The sequence below is a fragment of the Vitis vinifera genome, chromosome 7 (assembly GCF_030704535.1).
Source record: "Vitis vinifera cultivar Pinot Noir 40024 chromosome 7, ASM3070453v1".
NCBI lineage: Eukaryota > Viridiplantae > Streptophyta > Magnoliopsida > Vitales > Vitaceae > Vitis > Vitis vinifera.
This window is the reverse complement of record NC_081811.1, coordinates 786,996-807,563: the sequence shown is the minus strand read 5'-3', so window position 1 is coordinate 807,563 and position 20,568 is coordinate 786,996. Positions and strand designations below refer to the sequence as shown.

The 20,568-nt window shown below is 34.5% G+C and overlaps 2 protein-coding genes across 3 annotated transcripts; one reads left to right on the top strand and one right to left on the bottom strand.

Annotated features, from left to right (window-relative positions):
- The first annotated feature begins 433 nt into the window (after positions 1 to 433).
- Positions 434 to 10,430, top strand: LOC100251093 (peptidyl-prolyl cis-trans isomerase CYP63). Of its 2 annotated transcripts, none has more exons than XM_010647835.3 (14): positions 434 to 586; positions 3,181 to 3,278; positions 3,423 to 3,477; positions 4,456 to 4,544; positions 5,737 to 5,761; positions 5,872 to 5,910; positions 5,990 to 6,107; positions 6,247 to 6,407; positions 6,522 to 6,876; positions 6,994 to 7,139; positions 7,272 to 7,476; positions 7,625 to 8,014; positions 8,093 to 8,173; positions 9,641 to 10,430. In XM_010647835.3, the coding sequence occupies exons 2-14, from the start codon at positions 3,201 to 3,203 to the stop codon at positions 9,999 to 10,001; spliced, it is 2,103 nt and encodes a 700-aa protein (XP_010646137.1). In that variant the 5' UTR covers positions 434 to 586; positions 3,181 to 3,200; the 3' UTR covers positions 10,002 to 10,430. The 2 variants fall into 2 exon arrangements, with proteins under 2 accessions (XP_010646137.1, XP_002280876.1); XM_002280840.4 differs by having other exon boundaries at positions 7,266 to 7,476.
- A 1,857-nt stretch (positions 10,431 to 12,287) lies between these two features.
- On the bottom strand, positions 12,288 to 15,734 carry LOC100240861 (2-methyl-6-phytyl-1,4-hydroquinone methyltransferase, chloroplastic). Its single transcript, XM_002281277.4, has 3 exons — positions 14,850 to 15,734; positions 13,678 to 13,984; positions 12,288 to 12,599 (listed from the first exon to the last, which is right to left on the bottom strand). Exons 1-3 carry the CDS (start codon positions 15,407 to 15,409, stop codon positions 12,444 to 12,446), a joined length of 1,023 nt encoding a protein of 340 aa, XP_002281313.1. The 5' UTR covers positions 15,410 to 15,734; the 3' UTR covers positions 12,288 to 12,443.
- Between the last annotated feature and the right edge of the window lie 4,834 nt (positions 15,735 to 20,568).

Genomic DNA, 20,568 nt, shown 5'->3' with positions numbered 1-20,568 from the left:
ATTTTGCATGTAATATAAATTTGATTTAAAATAGCCGTCAAGAAAAAAATAAAAAATAAAAATAATTAAAAGATGTTTAATTGTTTGTATATAACATATTTGATTTTGAAACATTTTTTTTTTAATTTTTAGGTTAGTTTTGGTTGACTTGATATAATATAAAATAAAATAAGAGTTAAAAGTTTATTTATTTTTAAATTATTTAATTTTTACATTAAAAATTTTAGATAATTAAAATAAATTTAAAGTAGAATATAAAAATAATTTATTAAATTTAAATATATTTTATATTTTTCTTTGTTTTAAAAATTATTTTCCCTTCTATTCCCCAAATTTTATAGCAACCATATCATACGAGCTAAACACGTGGCGCAGAGAGAAGCGACTAGTGACGCCACCCTGCCTGACAAGCCTGCTCTCCGATCCACCAGATTCTTCCTCATGTAAAAAAACCTAAGAAATGAAAAAGAACAAAAAAAGAAAAAAAATCAGTCTCTCTCCCGTACTCGCTCTCCCTCTTTCTCTCTGGTGGAAAACGCCTCTGTTTAATCTGAATTGAGTGAAGCTTTGTTGAATTCAGTGAAAGGTTAGTGTTTTCGAACCCATGTTAGCTCTGAATCAAGTCTTTACAATGAGTTGAATTTCATATAACGGGCAATTTGTTTTATGTTATGTTGAAATTGTTCTTTTTTAACAATTAGGGTTTAGGGTTTTGTGGAATCTTTTTTTTTTTTTTTTTTGTGTTGAATATGAGCTTGATTGGGAAATTAGGGTTTGGGGTTTTGTGGGTTTGTTCCAATGCGAGTGTTGGTTCAGTAAAGATCTAATATTTCTCAGTTCTTTTTATGCGTTTTATTGGGATTGTGATTTATGTTATGCAGTGGTAATTGAAAATGACGAAGTTCAGTTTTGGGAAAATGCTTTCCGAGATTGCTAACGCATTGTGTAGCACGTTTTCTGTGTCATTTTTAATTTTTCTGGTTTTGGAATCTTTTATACGTTCTAAGGCTTGTTTGTTTCGAGGGAAAATATTTCCTGGAAAAATTTGCGGGGAGGGTCACTTCTTCTCAATGGCTCAATTTTTTGATGGGTTTTTATAATGAAGCTGAGGAAAAGATCAGAATCCTCAGCAGAGTCTTTAACAGTACCATTGACCGCACTGAGGCTTCTGTGAAGGTAGATCACTGGTTTTGCTTTCTAGGGGCTTTAAAAATGTGGTTTCTTTTTTTTTTTGCATTTGTTCTCTCAATTGTAACAGGCTCAGTTTAGGCAATATTCAGCTTAGGAACATGCTGGCTAGTTTAGTTGATGAATTTCTTGGAGGTTGTAATAAAAATATGAGATGAATCTTGCATTCAATGGGGATTTTGGGGGTGTACTCTTTTAAGACATGGGGACAGTCAAACCCTGGTTGTGTAGCCTGGGGGTCAGTGTTATTGTCATAAATTGGAAGGACAAGTGGTGTGGAACCTCACTGTTGTGCGATTCTTTCCCCTCTTTATTTGTTTTAGTTGCATCCAAAGAGGCTTGGGTGTGTGATTTATGGACTGGTTCAACAAGTGGGGAAAGGGGAGGGGGAGTTGGAACCCTCATTTCACTAGGCTTTTCAATGATTGGGAGCTGGGTGAAGTGGAGAACCTGCTGGGGTGATTGAGTGGGGAAAAAGTGATGTTGGATAAGGGGGATGGGGTAAGGTGGTTGGAGTCCAAAGATGGTAAGTTTTCTGTAAAGTCCCTTTACAAAGTCTTAAGAGCCGGATTCTTCAGTTTGCTTCCCAATAAAGATAATCTGGAACTCTTGGGTGCAACCAAAAATTAGTTTCTTTGCCTAAGAAGATTCATGGGAAAAAGCTCTAACTATGGACCAAATTCATAAGAGGGGATGAGCCTTAGCAAATAGATGTTTTTTGTGCCAAGTTCATGAGGAGTCTATTGACCATCTTCTTCTCCATTGCGAAAAGACGAGGGAGGTGTGAAAACTATTTTTTCCCCTGTTCAGTGTGTGTTGAGTGTTCCCTTCTTCGGTAAGGGGGACTCTTTTGGGCTGGGATGGAGCTTTGGTGGGCAAAAAGAGCAAAATGGTGTGGAAAGTAGGCTCTTTGTGCTTGTTTTGGTCAGTTTGGAAGACTAGAAATAAAATTTCTTTTGAAGATGGGGTGTTGTTCTTGCAAAGGCTGAAAGCTTCTTTTGTTTACTTAAAAAAAATAGAAAAAAAAATTACCTTTAAAATTTCTGAGCCTGCCTCTTTGTTTATGTTTTTAAGTGTTACAGCATTGCCTTATCCAGTCCAAGCACCTTAATATCACTTTTGATTATATACTTGGTTGGGACTTGAATTTATTGCATGTCAAAGAAGAATTCCTGTATAAGGGAAGTGAGTTCTGGTTGCTAAGGACCTCTAAATCTCAAGAATGAAATAAAATGGCCATCTCAAAGTTTAGAGGATATTTCATTTGATTTTTGAGGAGTGCAAATTTGGTTCTTTCTGAAAAAAGGAATTGTGTCATATTCAGTTCAGCAATTAACAAGAGAACTAAAAACTATCCTGAATATGTAATAGTTAAATGTTTTCTCTTGGTGAGTTACATACTGCAAACATTATTAGGACAATCATCTCATGTATGGTTGGTCAGGACTCAAGTTGAGTGAACCTGCCTAAGAGCTCCAATCCCAAATATTTGCATGACTTACTGATGTGTTTCTCCTTGACACATATGCTTTCTGAAGGAAGTGAAATATATGTTTGAGGTCATGCAAGCCACAATTTTTTATTAAGGTGTTATGGATGGGAAGCCATTGACTGTTGGTCCTTGCGAACTTCAGGCATGCATTTGTGTGTGCGTGTTTTGTCTTCTTTTTTTTGGATGATAAACAAACTCATATGCCAATACCATGCATGGACTCAGAAGTTCTGTTATTTGTATGACATCAGTGTCCACATGGTTGATTCTGGATCTATATTATGTCAATGTAAGTGGAAATATAGAATGAATTCTTGCAGTTGAAAATTTCATATCAATAATTATTGAACAAAAAAGATTACCTGGTTGTTGGAGATTTCTGCCCAACAGAGTGAAAATGTTTTGCATTTGAACTGAAATACTCAGTCCTACATTAGAAATTCTGATATTTCTTTATATGGCTTTACAAAAGATGTGCTAATACTGGGGTGATTTTCCAGCATCTGTGGAGGGAAGAGAGATGACTAAGAAAAAGAATCCTCTTGTATTCCTAGACGTATCAATTGATGGGGATCCTGTGGAAAAAATTGTTATTGAGGTAATTGATGCCTGGATATCCCTCCTGTTTGTTATTATTATTATTTTTTCTTTTCCTTGAGTTTTTTTAGTTTCTTTTGATTGTTTACCAAATTTATTTATTGCATTTGAGTTTAGATAACCATGTTTCTTTTGAAATGTGCAGCTTTTTGCAGATGTTGTTCCTAAGACAGCAGAGAATTTTAGGGCACTCTGTACAGGTATCTTGCTGTGAATCTGACTCCACTGTGATCGCAAATATCTATCCTTAAATTATGTGCACAAAGCTGCAACCTAATAACAATAGCATTGTTTGCTTCTGATATGGGGTGTCTGAAGTCACCTTGTTTGGAGCACTGGCCATGAACCTGTCATTTTTTTTCCTGTTATCTTACAAAAAGCATTGACTTAGGTGGTGTTTCAATTAATTAATGACAAGAATTTTGAGAAATCTCTTGGATCCTGAAACTGGATGACAAATATTTACGAGGTGGTTAAGAAGAGTGTTTCGATCTGATCTGGCCCCTCATTTATCAAATTTGTAATTTAACTTATTTGCAGGCAACCCCATTTAAATCCTCATATTTGAAATATGTCTTTATATAGCTATATTGTGTAAAATTCCCATATGTATATATCCATAATTTAATCATCATGATTTAAAATTTCTAACCTTCTGTCCTGTGTTTAAAACACCATCTCAGACTAATATATTATCTAATTTTTGGACACTTATACATTAGCCCTATTTAGGATCCTAAAATTTGATAGTCAAATGAATCCCACTCTTAGAACCACACCTGCACCTGACATTCTTACCTGAATCCGCATAACATAGACCTAACATAAGGACTTCGGTCAAATCAAGTGCCATAAAGGCTGAATGAATGGTACTACTCTGTTTCCAGTCTTTATTTAATTTTCCTTCTGGGAAAGTTAAGACTGTTAGCCAAACAAGGATTTAATTTTCTGTCTCTGAAATCAGAGTTACAAATTCTGCTGTTTTTTTCGCTCTTTTTTCCATGAATAGTTAAGAGCTTATACTGGTAGGAGGTTGAATGTGTTTTTTGCCTATTAAAAGCAAAATAAAAAGAAGTGTTTTGTTGTTCTCTACTGTTGGTTTTACATGAAACCACACCTTTCTGCTTTCACCAGCATTCTGATGGATGTTGACAGTCTTCTGTTTTGGTTCACTGCAGGTGAAAAGGGTGTTGGTACTTCTACTGGGAAACCTCTGCACTACAAGGGATCATTTTTCCATCGTATAATTAAAGGATTCATGGCCCAAGTGTGTATTTTCTTTTCTTTGTAAACCATTTTCTTTTTATTAAAACGTGTCTTTATTATCTGTGGTACATCCACGGAAGGTGCTGTTTGGTTTTGGCAATCTTGGCATAGCTATGGAACTCATGGTAAAGGCTACTATTATTTATGTGCCTTAGCGTTGCTGGCTTCATTGTTTAAAGAAGTCTTCATCTGTGCATAAGGATAAGTCATCCTCTCTGCATGTGCAATACATATTAAGTTTATCAGTTTTCCAGGGAGCCATTGATATTGATGTTGTCCTTGTATAGGATATCCTGATGATCCATATATTTCATCCTCTTGGATGGTAATAAATAGTATATGACATATAGTCAATTGCGCCTCAGGTTTTGAGTGGTGATGATTGTGTGCCAGAAGCTAGTTAACGCAACAATCATATCCATGAGTCCACCAGTGTGGAAATTTAGAAAAGTCCATATTTATTTACTTCTAAAAATGTGGATAAGAATGTATGTCTTCTACCTAAGTGTGTTTTTGTATTAATTTGTTTTTCATCTTTGTTATAGGCAAAAGAGAAAATATATTAAAAGCACTTAAGAGGAGGTGTAGCATAGTACACACAATGCATACAATTAATGGCCAGTATAGTATTAATTTGTTTTTTCATTATAACTAATAATATGTTCTGGTAAAAAAAAATTAAAAAATGTTTGGTCCTCAAGACCCATATGTTATATTATTTTTATTGCGCCAGTATATGTTGATTTGATCATCCAAAAATAGAACTCATAATGGTTCTACCACAGGGCAGACAGAAAAAGAAAAAGGGTAAACTTTGATATTTTTCACAGATTATTGTTCACATAGGTGCACCAATAGCTAGCAGTATCCTTATACCCAGATTTTAGGGAGGAGTTGTGCGAACAACTCATTATGGATTCTGAGCCACCATGTCTGTACTTGCAAATCATAGCAAATTCTATGGCAAATAGGCCAAAGTAAATCCTCTGAAGAAATGGTAAAATGGTTTGCTTTGGTGGTAAATTTCAAACAGATAGGTGGCATTTATGTATGGCAAGATGTTATGCAAATTCAAATTGAATAGACAGGAAGGATATGGATGGAGAGTTAGAGAATACCAGACTTGTTATTTATATTTCTTTCTGTGCTCTAAGTTATAAATCTGATTTTTTTTCTTCTCCCTGACTATGCAGGGTGGTGATTTTTCAAAGGGAAATGGTATGTGCTTTTTGTTCCCTTCATCTATTGCTTCCGTGGATGCATATTCTCTATTTGACTTATATCTTAATGCCCAGACTTGTAAGGCAAAACCTTTTGATGGTTTGCAGGCACTGGTGGAGAAAGTATTTATGGAGGGAAGTTTGCAGGTAGAAATGCTGTGTGTTTGAGAATGCATGTGCGTTGGTCTTATGAATAGTCATATAATACTTATGGTTCTCTTTGCAGATGAGAATTTTAAACGGGCACATGAAGGGCCTGGTTTTCTCTCTATGGCAAATAGTGGTCCAAACACAAATGGGTCCCAGTTCTTTATGACTTTCAAGCGTCAACCCCATCTTGATGGGTATTTGATCTATGCTTCTATTGTGCAACATTTGGCTGCATTCTATTTTTCACATGTCATCCCCCAACTTTTTTCACTCCTCCCCCACCATATTCAACAGATTGTTATCTGAGAAGTTTAATCATTGATCATATGGCAGGAAACATGTTGTTTTTGGCAAGGTTGTGCAGGGAATTGACACCTTGAAGAAAATTGAACAATTGGGAACAGGTGATGGGAAACCTGCTCGGCTTGTAAAAATTGTAGACTGTGGTGAAACTTCTGAAAATAAAATTCATGGTGCTGTTGGAACAGAGAAAGGTAATGCTAGATTAGTCATTGTTTCTGATGCAAGTGGAACCTCATTTAATGGGTAACATAGTATATTTCATATCGTTCCATGTTTATGCTTAAAGGTATGGTTTTTATTTTCAGGGAGAAAGAAAAAATCTGGGAAAGCACTTTCTTCTGATGACAGTTCTGATGAGCAAGCAAGAGGAAGACGCAGGAACTCTCTCAAAGACAGAAGAAAGAAAAGAAAACGGAAATACTCATCATCTGATTCATACAGCTCCGATACTGATTCTGATTCTTATTCTTCTGATAATGATTCAGCTTCAGATTCAGATTCCTCACTATCAGATTCAAGTTCCTCCAGCGATGGAAGGCGTAGAAAGAGGAGGAGACCATTGAAAAGAGATAAGCACCAGCGCGGGAAAAAAAGGAAGGATGGACGAAAGGATAGGAAGAGAGGTCTACGTGACAAAAAATCACGGCACAAGTCCAAATGGTCTGGCCTTTATTATTTTGAGTCAGCCTATATATACATTATCTGCCTGTGCAACGACCCTATCCCCCACCTGGGCTTTCTTCGTCTTACCAATTCTTTTTTCCCCTTTCTTTTCAGGAGTTCAGAGAGTTCGAGTGGAACAGATAGTGGGAGTACTAGCAGCAGCAGAAGCAGCTCTGATGATGAGAAAGCCAGTCATCATGTTTCTGCTCATAAAACCAGTAACTCAACACACACTGAAAGCAAACACCCACGAAATTTAGGTATGCCATCTGTTGCATTTGCACATTGTGATACAGCGAGGCTTTAAAATAAATTCCATCAATACTCTTTTATTAGCAATAAGTGAGCACTAGAGTTTTGCCTCATGGCTGCTTTTGCTTCTCTAGATGCAGGAAAGAAAACTGGGGCCCTAGAACAAGATACTATTACAAAACCACAAAAGGATCATGAGCTGAAGATGTCTGAGGATGATTCATCGCACGAAGAGGGGGAATTTTCTCAAAAGAATGAACTTCTAAATAATGGACATGGTACAGAAGCTAAATCTGAGAAAACTGCCAAGCAACATCCATTGTCAGATGACTCGGGCAAATCCAGGTCTGTGCTTTTGGCTTGCTTCATTTGTCTTCAAGTATTTCCTTTCTAAAATTTTGATATGAGTTTGACTGTTGCCTAGTGCATTCTAGAGTCCATATGCTTCTGATGTTGTACTGAGATCAAATTTCCTGGACTATTTAACTAATAGGAGTCTCACTCCAAGCCCAAGAAGAAGGGCAAAGATTAGCCCAAGGAGAAATCCAAGCATTAGTCCTAAAAAAATCTCAACTATGAGTCCCAGATACCAGCATGACAGTCGCAGTCCTGCTAGGAAGTCTGGCAAGCGAAACCAGGGAAATTCAAGGAGCCCATTAGGTAGTCCTGCCCGCAAAGCCACTGAACCTCCTGCTTCGAATCATGGACGTGGTTTGTCAAGAAGCCCTTCTCCCAATGGTGCTCCAAAACGCATTAGAAAAGGGCGTGGTTTTACTGATCGTTTCTCCTTTGCACGTCGATACCGTACTCCATCTCCAGAGCGTTCCCCGCGCCGGTCCTACCCTTATGGTGGAAGAAATGTTAATGCAAGGAATCGCGATAGGTAATCTAAAAGACATGTAACTGACTTACAGGTAAAGCTTCCATGAATTTTGACTCTTATTCTGATTGTTTGTTCTAGGTATTCAAGCTACAGAAGTTACTCAGAGCGCTCCCCACAAAGACGTTACAGAAGCCCACCACGAGGAAGGAGTCCCCCCAGGTTCTCTCTCTTCCCCTCAGTTTTCTGGATCATCTTTCCTCTCCATGTTTGGTCCTTTCACTTTAACCATTTTAGCTTTGCTATTTTTCTCACATTGCTACGATATGCTGTTTCTTGATGTTGATAACTGATAACTTTAATCATGATTACAGCATTTAACTGTAAACACCCAAAATTCGACTGAATTTCTTTTTCCTCTTTTCTTTCTTTTGCGCTGTTCACCTGTAGTAACCAATGTTTTGAATGAATTTCTAACAACATAATCAATTATAAAGTAGATCTATTATCTTTAAAATTTTTCATGGTTCATCCTAGATCTGTTTTCTCTTCATTCATTCAACACTACCGGTTAAAAATAGTCTCACTATGTGTGCCTGCAGCATGAACTTTGCTGTCAAATGTTGTACTTCATTTTTGATTTAGGATCTTGGATCTTGTCCCTGCACCATATTTTAAATTACATACTCCAGGCATTGATCAAAGGTAAGATCAGTGGTACCATTTACCTTGGTGTTAAAAAGGAATGAATGACACCTTTTAATATTTTGATGATGAATCTATGATCAATAGAGGAAAAACTGATTTCAGGATTTGATTCTTCATACCTGGTAACAGCTGAAAGCATAAGGTGGGACTTTGTGGCTCAGTGTTAGGAGTACCAACAAAGAAAAATGCCATGGAAAATTAAATGGATTCATCTCCACTGCCACAGAAAATGCAATAACATAATCTCGTATCTGTAGGTTGCTAAAGTGTGTCATTTCTCAAAAGAAATCTGTATTGTGTTTTGAAAAATTTAACTGGACCTGGCAGTGGATGACTTGGATGGGTAGAACTATAAACTGGCAACTTTTTCCTTTTGTAAGTTTCTAAAAATTGGTTGATTTGACAACCTTTAAAACCATTTGCAAAGGGAAAAATACTGAACTTCTTTACTGGGTGAAACAGTACAATTTTGTCCAGATTTGTTGGATTACCTCCTGCCTGAAAATTTTGAGAAATCTCTTGAAGCTTTTCTCAGCCTTGTAGCTTAAGATCAAGTCTAATCTTAGGGTTTTCAAAGAGAAAACCTAGCAGAAGAAAACTTGGATCATCTATGGGTCAAAACTGCAATATAAGTCCGCAATTCATTCTTTTTATTCTCCTTACTACTGAACAATGCTACTGACCATTTATATTGAATTTCTAAAGAACTTCCTTCTCCTATTTCATATTTTACCTGATTGGAGCTTGTTGAATATTTTCTGATATAATGTCTCGGTTCAACTGTTGGTCTGTTGGACCCAGCTGGTTATAGACCATGAACTGCTGTTGATATGAATGATCCTTTTCTGAAAATTGGTTATTTGATGTGCAAATGTGTCTTCCAATAATTAGTCTGATGAAGCTGTGATACCCTTTGCTATCTTATGGCTGTCATTCAAACAGATTTACCTAGTCAACTAACTCATATTTCCCTTTTGTTAGATACCGACGCAGAAGAAGCAGAAGCCGGAGTGCGTCTCGCAGCCCAGGTGCTTACCATGGTCGTAACAGGGTCCGCAGCCGGAGTCCAATGCGTAGTCCAAGTCCTACAGATAACCGACCTCCCATAAGTGAGAGGTTAAGGTCCCGTCTTGGACCCCAAGGTGATGATCAGCGCCCTTCAGATAAAGGAAGGTTCAGATCAAGGTCCAGGAGCAGAGGCTCATCTGGATCTGGATCGACAGAGGCCACCCCACAAAAACCCTGCGGTAAAGCAGCTTCCGTGTCTCCCAGCAGGTCTAGATCAAGCTCCCCAGATGGACAAAAGGGTTTAGTCTCCTATGGAGATGCCAGTCCCGTATGAGACAAACAGTTTTTATTGGCGATGGCTTGTAGATTGGCAAGGACTAGCTTTCTGGGTAGACCTTTTATCACCATTTGGTGTACAAAAAGGCTTGACAGGCATGATGAGAAGCGTATCAACCAGGTTCAATCTTGCTATGATGGAATGTAATCTAAACAGCTTGGGGCTTGCCCATCTCTTGGAATTTTCTTGATTTTGGTATTTACTAATATTTGATCCAAATCTGAAATAAGGCACCTTGACATGGTTTGGATAATTATCTGGGTGTTACAGCAACATCTGATGCGTTTGGCCTCCGGAGCTGAAACAGTTTTTCCTGGACTTGCATGAAGAACAGTTTATTTCTGTATTGCCCTGTACTCTTGCTTTCTTTTATCCATGAAATATTTAGACTAGTTAAAAGACTTTTTTTGCTGCTCCTTCCTTCCATTGTGTCTTGGTTTTCATATCAATTGAATGAGGGTTTCATAGTTAGTCTCCCTATGATTGTAGTGGGGATTCCATGGGGTTCAAATTGAATGAAGACAATTTCCTTCCTATGGATGGGTTGCTATCCATCTAACTTGAACCCAACCCATTGGACAAACATTATTAATACTAGGTTGAGTTTCCTTGATCTGAACTTAATTTGATTTGGGTTTGGGAACCATGTATTTGGATTGAACAAGATATTCAGGTAATCTGCACTTGACATTTTTAATATTAGGTTGAGTTTCCTAATATCTAAACTCAATTTGGATTAAGTGTGGAAACAAGGAGAAAATATTAAAATTTTTCAATGAGTAGCTAATTTTTCATTATCCTTTATAGTAGATATAAAGAAGGATTTGGTAGAGGAGGACTGGCCTTTCTCTTAGTGGGGGGAAGCTATTTATAACCTCCTTGATCATTGAGAAATTACTTTCTTTTGTTTCTGTCTTTCTCTTCCAAGCCTTGGAGCAGAGTAAAGGTTGAATGGTATATAACTTTTCATTATTCTTGTGCTTGCAATAGGTTTTTTCATGCTTTATGTAGACTTTTTGGATCTTTTTCCCTAAGCTACTTGAAGGTGGTTTTGGTCTACCACCCGCCTCCCGCTTGAGGGGATTTGAAGGCTGCCTCATGGGTTTTGTGTTGTCTACTTAGAGACTCTTCAGAGGCTATCAACTTTTAGAGGAACTTATCCCTAATCATGATGTTTGTCAAGGGTTAATTACTTTAGTTAGATTTAATAATTGGATGTACCTTATTTCCTGAATGGTGCTATGGTATTGTGATGGGAGGATGGTGTTTTGGGTGGTCAGTTTTTGATCCCTTCACAAGTTGTTTGAAGAGCATGAACATTACGATTTGATATTTTATAACATTTATAGTTTATGTTATTATATATAATAATATTCATTTATATGCTTTTTAAACTATTTAAAGGGAAAAAATGTAAATCTAATTATATATGTTTTTAGAAATATAAATAGATTTATTTTTCTATTTTATTATTATCTTGAAACAATACTTTATTTATTATTTAAATTTTGACATAAATATATAAAAAGTAAAGTTGAAAAAATCATTTCCACAATTCAACTCAAAATCCAAAATTGATCCATACAACTTGGACAAATGATTCAAAGTGTAACCCTACTAATCCAAACCTCTCTCGAATTTAGAAAAATGAAATTGAATTAATTCTGCGTTGAAGTTGTACGTTCCTTAATTTGGATTGAGTTCAAGTCGATGGAAAACCTAACCCAATCTGCCCAAGTTGGAGCCCTAGTATCTTCACTTGTTTGATCCATGCCCCAAGAGCACAAACTCAAAAGCCTCTTACATTTATTTGGGAATTTTTACTGTTTTTTCAGCCATGGACCATCTCTTTAAAATACAAGGTCTCTTCTTGCAAACCCATCTCAGAGAAAATGTAGGAACAGGCTGTGGTTTCATTTCTCAGACTCCAACTCACCTCACTATTTCAATGTCAGTCTCCTCTCTGCTCCCAACAGGCTTTACAAATTTCCCTTAATCCCCATCCTAACAGGGGCGGGAGATAAAGAAGGTGATCCCTTCTTTTAAGATGGATTCTCTTTTCTTTTTTTTTTTCCGTGTCTTTTTGGGTTTTGTTATATGGTTAATCAGCAGGAACAACTATTTCCAAATGACACCCAGATGCCTAAGTATCAAGATCTATCATCATCATGTCTAAGGTAGAGAAAATTTTATCAGCAGCTCATGGAATGAACTGGGGTTTGTGCTCCAGCATTTGCCACAAATTTTAAAGAGAAAACCAAGCAACATTCAACACTCAAGAACTTTTCACATGAGAAACTCCCATTATTTCATTTCCATGGATACTTATTGAGAGTACAAAGCTAAGATTTCAGAAGGATTATCATAGCCTCTGAAATGTGTTGAGAGAGTATCACAAACAGCTTCAACAAGAAAACCTAGATCTGGAACCACTCTTTCTCAGATTGGTTGTCCTTCGGGAACGAGTTGATCTTTGAGCCACATGTAAATAGGAACCAGTACATAGTACGTGCCTGCAAGGGCGCCCAGAATGAAGCGCAGAAAGAACACAAATGGATTTGTAGGCTTCGATACATCCTCCGCCTTTGGACCCAGCTGCATTAGAATACAAGAAGTAAATCCCATGAGATGGAGGGAAAGATTTTTAAGGGTGGAGATGCTTTCCATTATTAAGATATATCGATATTTGACATCACCCACATGCATATACTTTGTATATATTCACCTCTATTTTTGGGCAACCTTACCAGACTTATGTTACTAATCGAAACAGAAAAACAAAGGATACCATCTGCAACATCATGAGTCAATAATATAAAAAGGAGCAAAATTAGTGCATTACAATAAAACCAAGGAGCATGTGTTGCTGGAGTTGAACCCTAGATGCAAACAATGTCCTTCATGCTAAACTGGATTCTCCCATAGGGGGAAACTGACTGCTTTATGATTCAATTCAGAAATTTCTCCAAAATGCCAGAATGGGATTGTTTCAGAATCCAAAGTAGAAGGCTTTTGGGGCTGCATGGGAAGAGTAGGAGGCTATTCCTATGGTATTATAAAGTTTCTATCAGACATAAACTAAAGCAAGTAGAACTCACACCCAACCATGAAAGAATACGAAGAGAATGACCAGCCTGTACTAGACTACTGTAAACTACAAAGACTGAAGGATTGAATGGATAATTATTATCATTCATATTAGGCTTGTGCTCTTAACTATGCGCTTTTCAATTATCCTCATTGCCACCACCATTATCTATGAAACAAAACTTATTAATATTCTCAAAGAAGGTTTTCTAAAGGATCCTTTACTTCAATGTTTGAGAACCAGATTGAAATGAAACTGACCAATGTGGTCCTGACTTGGATCAGGATCAAACCTGGACCTCCCACAACCCTACCCCAATCACTTACCACCTGAGCTAGGCCTCAAGGGCACATATGCACATATAAATATTTGAACTAAAACTAGTGAGCCAATGCATAAACACAATTTGTTTGAAATGCCATGCAACACAAAATGGAATGTCCCTGAAGTGTAGTCAGTAGCATAATGATCAAGATAAGTAAACCCTCAAGCAGTGAGAGATCAAAGCAACAAAAATACTGGTGTATCCAAATCATGCAATCTGTACAGCAATGCAAGGTGATGAAAGATATAGCAGTAAGTTACCTGCAAAGGAGAATCTCCAGAGGCAGGTTTTACACCTGTTACAGAACATCCCATGATCAGTCCATGCCGGCGAACACCACGATACCATTTGGGGCCAATCCTTTTCAGTTGAACATCCGTAAATCCAGCCTTTTCAAACCATTCAATATACTCTTCCTCCTTTGGGAAGAGCATCCATACATCTGCAAAGAAGCGGGACAACCAAAAAGTCGGGTACACTGGACCAATCATGCATGCCTTACCTCCTTGTTTCAAGACCCTGTATGCTTCTTTGATGCCACGTTGGGGTTCTGGCCAATATTCAATACTGTGAAAAGGCAGTAACGAAATTCCCATAAGAGAGAATACAATGAAAATCAACAATTTCTCCCCCTTCTCCTCATACAAGAAATAAGCCGTTAATAAAAATCACTTGGCATATAAATAAAGCAAAAGCATTTTATCACATCCATCAAGAAAATGGAAACAATCGGAATGGCCCATAGACACTATCATAAGTACCCAAATACCTTTTATTGTGAACATGCCATTCCACATTCCCCCACCTCCAGGTACATAGTTACAAGTTGTTCAAACTAGTTCAAATATGTAACAACACTGATAATTTGATTCCACAAGGATAATGAACAAAATTTTCAATACATTAAACATAAAGAGTCTTTCAGATAACTTGGAATTAAACTTAGGCTAAAAATTCAACTCGAACAATTATAAACTTCAAATAGTCTGACCAATGGAGGTATTTTCAATAACCAAGATCAAGATTTCAAACAATATGGGTCTGGATGTCCAGTGGAAACTAAACAGTTCTAGTTTGTTCTATTTATAACTTTGCCTGCAAATCCATCATTCTGAATACCCCATGCAAGAAAATAGCAGCTCTAGTTACAAATGATAATAGAAAATTGAAATTGCAACAAATTCATAAAACCCTAAAACCCATCATCCTCTACCATCCACCATGGTGACAACTGACAAATTCCACTTCTATTGGTAGCCCCATTCTCAGTGGTGATCTTGTAGCTACAAATACTATGTGAAAAGCAATGAAGCACCCAAATCATAAATCAACTCAAAAGTCAAAACTGTACAAAACCAAAAAGGGGAAAAAAAAATACAAGTATGATGCAGAAAAAAGAGAAGAGGAAAGTAAAAAAAAATCAGGAATATACCTTCCTGCTGATACATATCTATCAGCATAATCAGTGGGAAAGGGAAGATCCTCAGCATCACCCTCAATTATCCTGCAATCTTTCAAGGGTTCCTTCTTCTTTGCCTTGGCAAGCTGATGTGGCGATTGGTCAAGAAGGGTGACATTCTTGGCATCCACATGCTTGACAATGCCCAAAGTAGTGAACCCAGTTCCTCCCCCCACATCAACCACTACCAGATTCCTATCATTGAGATCAGCAGGCTCCAGGGCATCATCCCTCATATCCTCGGTCCAATGCCCAGGGTTTATGATATGGTCATACACGATTGAGAGGAATCTATAGAACCAAAATGCCTCCTTTTTGTGCTGAATGAACCTAAGCTGAGAAGCCGGCCTAGATACAGAGGCATTGCACCTGGCTTTTAGGGTTTTAAGCCTGTAATTTCTACTCCACGACACTAAACCCAACTTGGGGAAGTGCTTGCCATGAACATCTGAGCCAAGAAAACCTAACCCATTTGGGGAAATGCCCCTGATTAGCTTCAAATTTTCAGCCCCAGTCAACATTGAAGAAGCCATGAATGGAGAAAACGAAGACCCGCCCAGGAAATCTATTGACCTACCAAAAACCCCACCCAGAAATCAAGAATCTGTTCTAGTTTTTGGGGTCATACGCTTCCTATGAAAGGTAAGAAGGGGAGGAGAGGAGTGCACGACATATACGCTTCCTGTCGACAGGTACATATAATGAATCAATAATTGGGTTTCACTCCATTTACGCTAATAATTTCCAACCTCAAAATTTAGAAAGAAAATGCAAAATTTATAGAAAGAAAACGCAAAAATGTTGCCTTCAATTCAACCTAGTTTTCAGTAAATGAAATAAATTTATTTTTAGCTTAAGCCCCATATATATATTCTTTATTATTATTATTTTTTGTATGAATTGAAGTCACATTTTCTTACACATAAATTTTACCTTACTGCCATACATATCATACAAATCTCCTTCCAAAGAGAAAATTTATTTAAAAATAATAATAATTTTATACTTTTTATTATTCTAATAAATATTATGTAAAATAATTTTAATCGTAACACATAAAAATTATTTTTTGCACAATTATTTTAAACTAAAGTAATATTTTTTTGTATATCTTTAATTACTATTCTTTATGAGAAGAGTTAATAATAATTACCTTTTGTAAAGCATATAATTATTTTTACATGTAAAAACAAAAACATGAGAGTTATTGACTAACGACTGCTTTTTAAAATAGTTTTTTATCTTTTATAACAAAATAATAATAGAAGATAGTTTTTAATTTTTAAAATTGAAATTTATGAATAGAGGTTGGTTTATTATTGACGTTAAATAAAAATAAATAAATAAAAGTGTCCGTGCGGGTGCAGGTGGTTTGCAAGTTAGAGGGTGAAAATAATAATAATAATGCTTGTGAAGAAAAAATATATGTAAGGGTTTGAGTGACGTAGAGTAAGGACGTCAGGGTGTTCAGTGTTGTAGGGTATTAATGGGTGTGGTACGTAGGTTGGTGGCTTGGAGTAATAGCATTGCAGGTTATTAAAAGCAATAATAATAAAAATCAAAACAGTAGGTGAAGTTGATGGAATTGTGACGAAGTGGCAGTTGGATGATGGGAATTGTGTGCCCCTCACTGCAGACCCTCCCCTCGGCCATCCACATTGGCGCCGGTCCCGGAAGAAGGACCTAAAGGAGAGTGGATAGCCGTCATTGTCCACGACGAAGATGGACGGTCCTAAACAGAGACAGTGAGAGAGACACCTGACTAACCATAATTGATGCAGGAGGATAAATTCCAATACTTGTGGCTCATCAAAGCAAAGGTATGCTGCTTTCTTTCTGAAAAAAGTCTGTACTTGTTCAAGCCAACTCTATGACTTAATCGGACCAGCATGCTCGGATCATTCTTTTGTACAAAGAAACATATTCACCTGGGTCTCAAATAGTCTAGACCGAAAGATACAATGACTATTCCATCCAGCTCTTGAGACCCTTTTGGACCGTGCACCAATAAGAATAGGAATGATAATAATAATAGAATATTGGAAATAAATTTTGGAACGAAATCAACATTTATAAGAATTTAAAAAGCGACTTATTAAATTGATGTTAATTAGCAAGTTAAAAATAATATAGGTGATATGACATAAAAAAAAATTATGTATAAATTTTAGATAAGTAGTTAATAGTAAGTTTTTTTTTTTGTTAGGTTTGAAATAAGTTATTTGGGGTAAAATTCTTCAGGATTAAATTCTTTGAAGTTTTTAAGTGCTTTTTCAAGATTAGGGAAATTAATACATATTTTATAAAATAAAATATTTCTTTTTATATGTTATTTTGAATTATGAATTTTTTTTATATATTAAATATATATTTTGCATGAAAAATATGTTTGAGCATTTTTCTTTATTTATAGAAAATAAAAATTGTGAAGATATGATATTTTGTTTCATAAATTTGAATTAATGAAATTAAGTGTTTGTCTCTAGTTTATATAACCTTAGTCAACGGGTTATAATTGTTGACATTTTTGTCCCTAATCAACGGGTTATAATAGTTGATTTTATGATCCTAATCAACGGTTATAATCGTTGACTTTTGGTTTCATCCATCTTAAAAGGAACAAATTTGAGACTTATTACTCATTTGTAAAGTCTCATCAATTGGGCACCATTTGATATTGGATGATCAAAATAAAAATATTTTGAATATATTTGATTTGGTTTTAATATAAAATTATTTTGACATAAATATGAAACTGTTTGGTTGAAATTTTTTTAATGTATTAACATTTTGAACTCAAAAGTTTTTATGAAAATGATTATACATTATATCTCATGTTTGTAATTATAATTGAAAATGTTGATCCATGTAACTATATTGATGTTTTTTATCCGACTTTGAGTTCATTCCACTTCATTGATAATTTTTCAAGTACTCTTCGTTTGGGCGGGGATTGATGGCTAAGCTAGAGAATTTAGGTTCAAACTTTATTTTGGACATTATTTAGATGTTAAATTTTAATTCCTATTTAAATTATTTAAGTTTAGAGTTATTTAAACAATAACACTTTGATTGATATGTTAGTTTTAAAATTGAAAATCAAGGATTATAAAATTTATTTATTATATTACTTTGAACAGGAATTAAGTAATTAGTAATTTCTAGTTATAAGATGAATATTTGTCTTGTTTCCACTTGGAGCCTTTAGAATGGAGATGTAAAATGACCGTTATGCCCTTAGAGTGGGTGTTGGAGCGTGACACTTTTATTATACAAAACATAAAATAATAAACAACGATTTTCAAAAATTGTTTTTTAGAATTATTTTAAAAAATACTCCCCAAACAAAAGCATATATCCTTATATTTTAAATTAAATTTAAATCAATACAAATCTTAAAAAAAAAAAACAAATACTATATAAGTATTTATAAAAAATAATATGTTGATTAATAAAACATGTCTTATTTTAGTTGAAAGTTAAAACATAAAAATTGAATATATAAAACTTTATATTTAATTAAATGATACCAATAAATTGGTAGAATGTGTGTACTATTGGTGTCTCTTTGTTGTAATTAGTTTATAATATCTATATATAGTTGTCACAAGGTATTCTTTTTCCATGACATAAATGAAATTCCTCCCATGACTTCTTCTAATTCCTCCTTCATTCATCTTAGTCCAAATTACAATCATATTTCCTTTTCATTAATTAATTTTCAATCCTTAATATTTTTTCATAATTATTTTATTCCTTTCAAGTTCCATCAATTAAGCCTTGGGTGAAAGTAAATAAAAAGATAAAATTATATAGATTTAAAAATAATTATTGAAAACTTTTAACTATTTGAGAAATCAAAGTTGAAGTTCCTTTTAATAAAATAATTTATTATTTTATTTATTTTTTTATAATTAATTAATTTTGAATAAGGGATAGAGTTTTGATGAATGATTGTATCACATCAAAATGCTAATATGGTACAACAATAGACACTTTCTCTTTTATATGGTAGCATGGGATACCTTTCCATCTCAGCTAAATATATAAATATATATAAAATTTTGATAAAATATTCTCTTAAAACCATATTTTTCTATTTTAATGATAGATAATTGTTTTTAAAAATAATTTTTTATTTTTAAAATAAAAGAATAAGTAAACACGTGTAGTAATCAGAAAATAGAAAAACAGTTTTATATTTTTAAAACAGAAAATAACAATGTTTTCAAATAACATTTTTTAATTTTTTTTCACTTGTTTTATGATGTTATTTTAAAATATAGGATTTTTTAATTAAAAGGGTTAGTGAAAATCCAATTTTTGAAATTTAATTTTTTATCTTTTTTTTTTAATCTCATTTTGACAAAAATATCCTTGTTATTTTCTTATAAAAATAACTTTTTATTTAAAAACTTACATGTAAATATTTGAAATGGTAAAAAGCATTTATGTCAAAAATGAGTTACTTTTCAAGAAAAAATATGGGAATGAATAAATTCATAATATGGGGGAGTATTTCATCCACTTTAACTAAATATTTTTAAACAATAACTATATAAACATAGAAAATGATTAAAAATAAAACACTACATATAAAAATTATTTTTAAAACATACTTAAAAACATTTCATTCAAAAACTGTTTTTTAAAACTATTTTTAAAAATAGTTACCAAGCAGAACCATAATTTGACTTCCATTTTAAAAAATCAACATAAGACAAGCCCCATGGTACCTCATTGAATTTTAAATTGGGTTGTTTAAGTGTATCATGAAATATGACTCAATAAGACTGAAACAAAATGGGGATGCACATATTGATAATATATTTTGGGCATGGTATTGATTCTATTGAAAAGGTACAATTTGGCATCATATTGATAATATTGAAAAGCTACATTTTCAAATTATAACTTTAGAAAAGTCAATTCATCAACTAGGACTAGTCAAACTTAACTCAATCTTTAGGTAATAAAAGAGGTTGCTTAGGCCAGTAATGAAAAATATTATTATACAACTAACAAGCCAAGCATGAGCTGTTGGAAAGATTGCTTATTATTTGGTTTATAAAGCTAAGCATAATGTACAAAATTTGTATTTGTCTTAAGCATAGACAACGATGATAATGATGTATGATACCACTTCCATAATTAAGGATTTCTCCATTAAATAAATCAATAAATTATCACATGTAAATTTTTTTATCACAATGCATCCTTTCACTTTGAATCCCACTTTTCTTTTCTTCAATTTTCCTTTTCTTTTTCTTAGCCACCAAACACCAACTCAAAATCATTTCACATAATTTGCTTTTGCTTTTGAGATCAATGGTTGATATCAAAAAGTACTTTTACTAATTTTAAAAAGGTTAAGTTGTTAAAAGTATCAAGAGACGTGGTAAATAATGAAATTCGAAAATCTTTTTTTGCCATTTATATCAAACAAATTAACTTAATAATGTTGACCTTATAAACTCCTCATGGCTTAGACTTAATATAAGAAGCTTACGTGGCAAGAAAGTATTGGTTGAGGCTCAATATTAAAGAAATAATGATTTGGGTGTCAATTAACCTATTAACCCCTTTGGAATATCAGCTATGGTTGCCCTTTTTGGCTGGAATTTCAGTGGCTTAGCTGATAGCAGTTGGATCCTCCGCCAAAATTTTTGAAGTTATTATGATTAATGACATT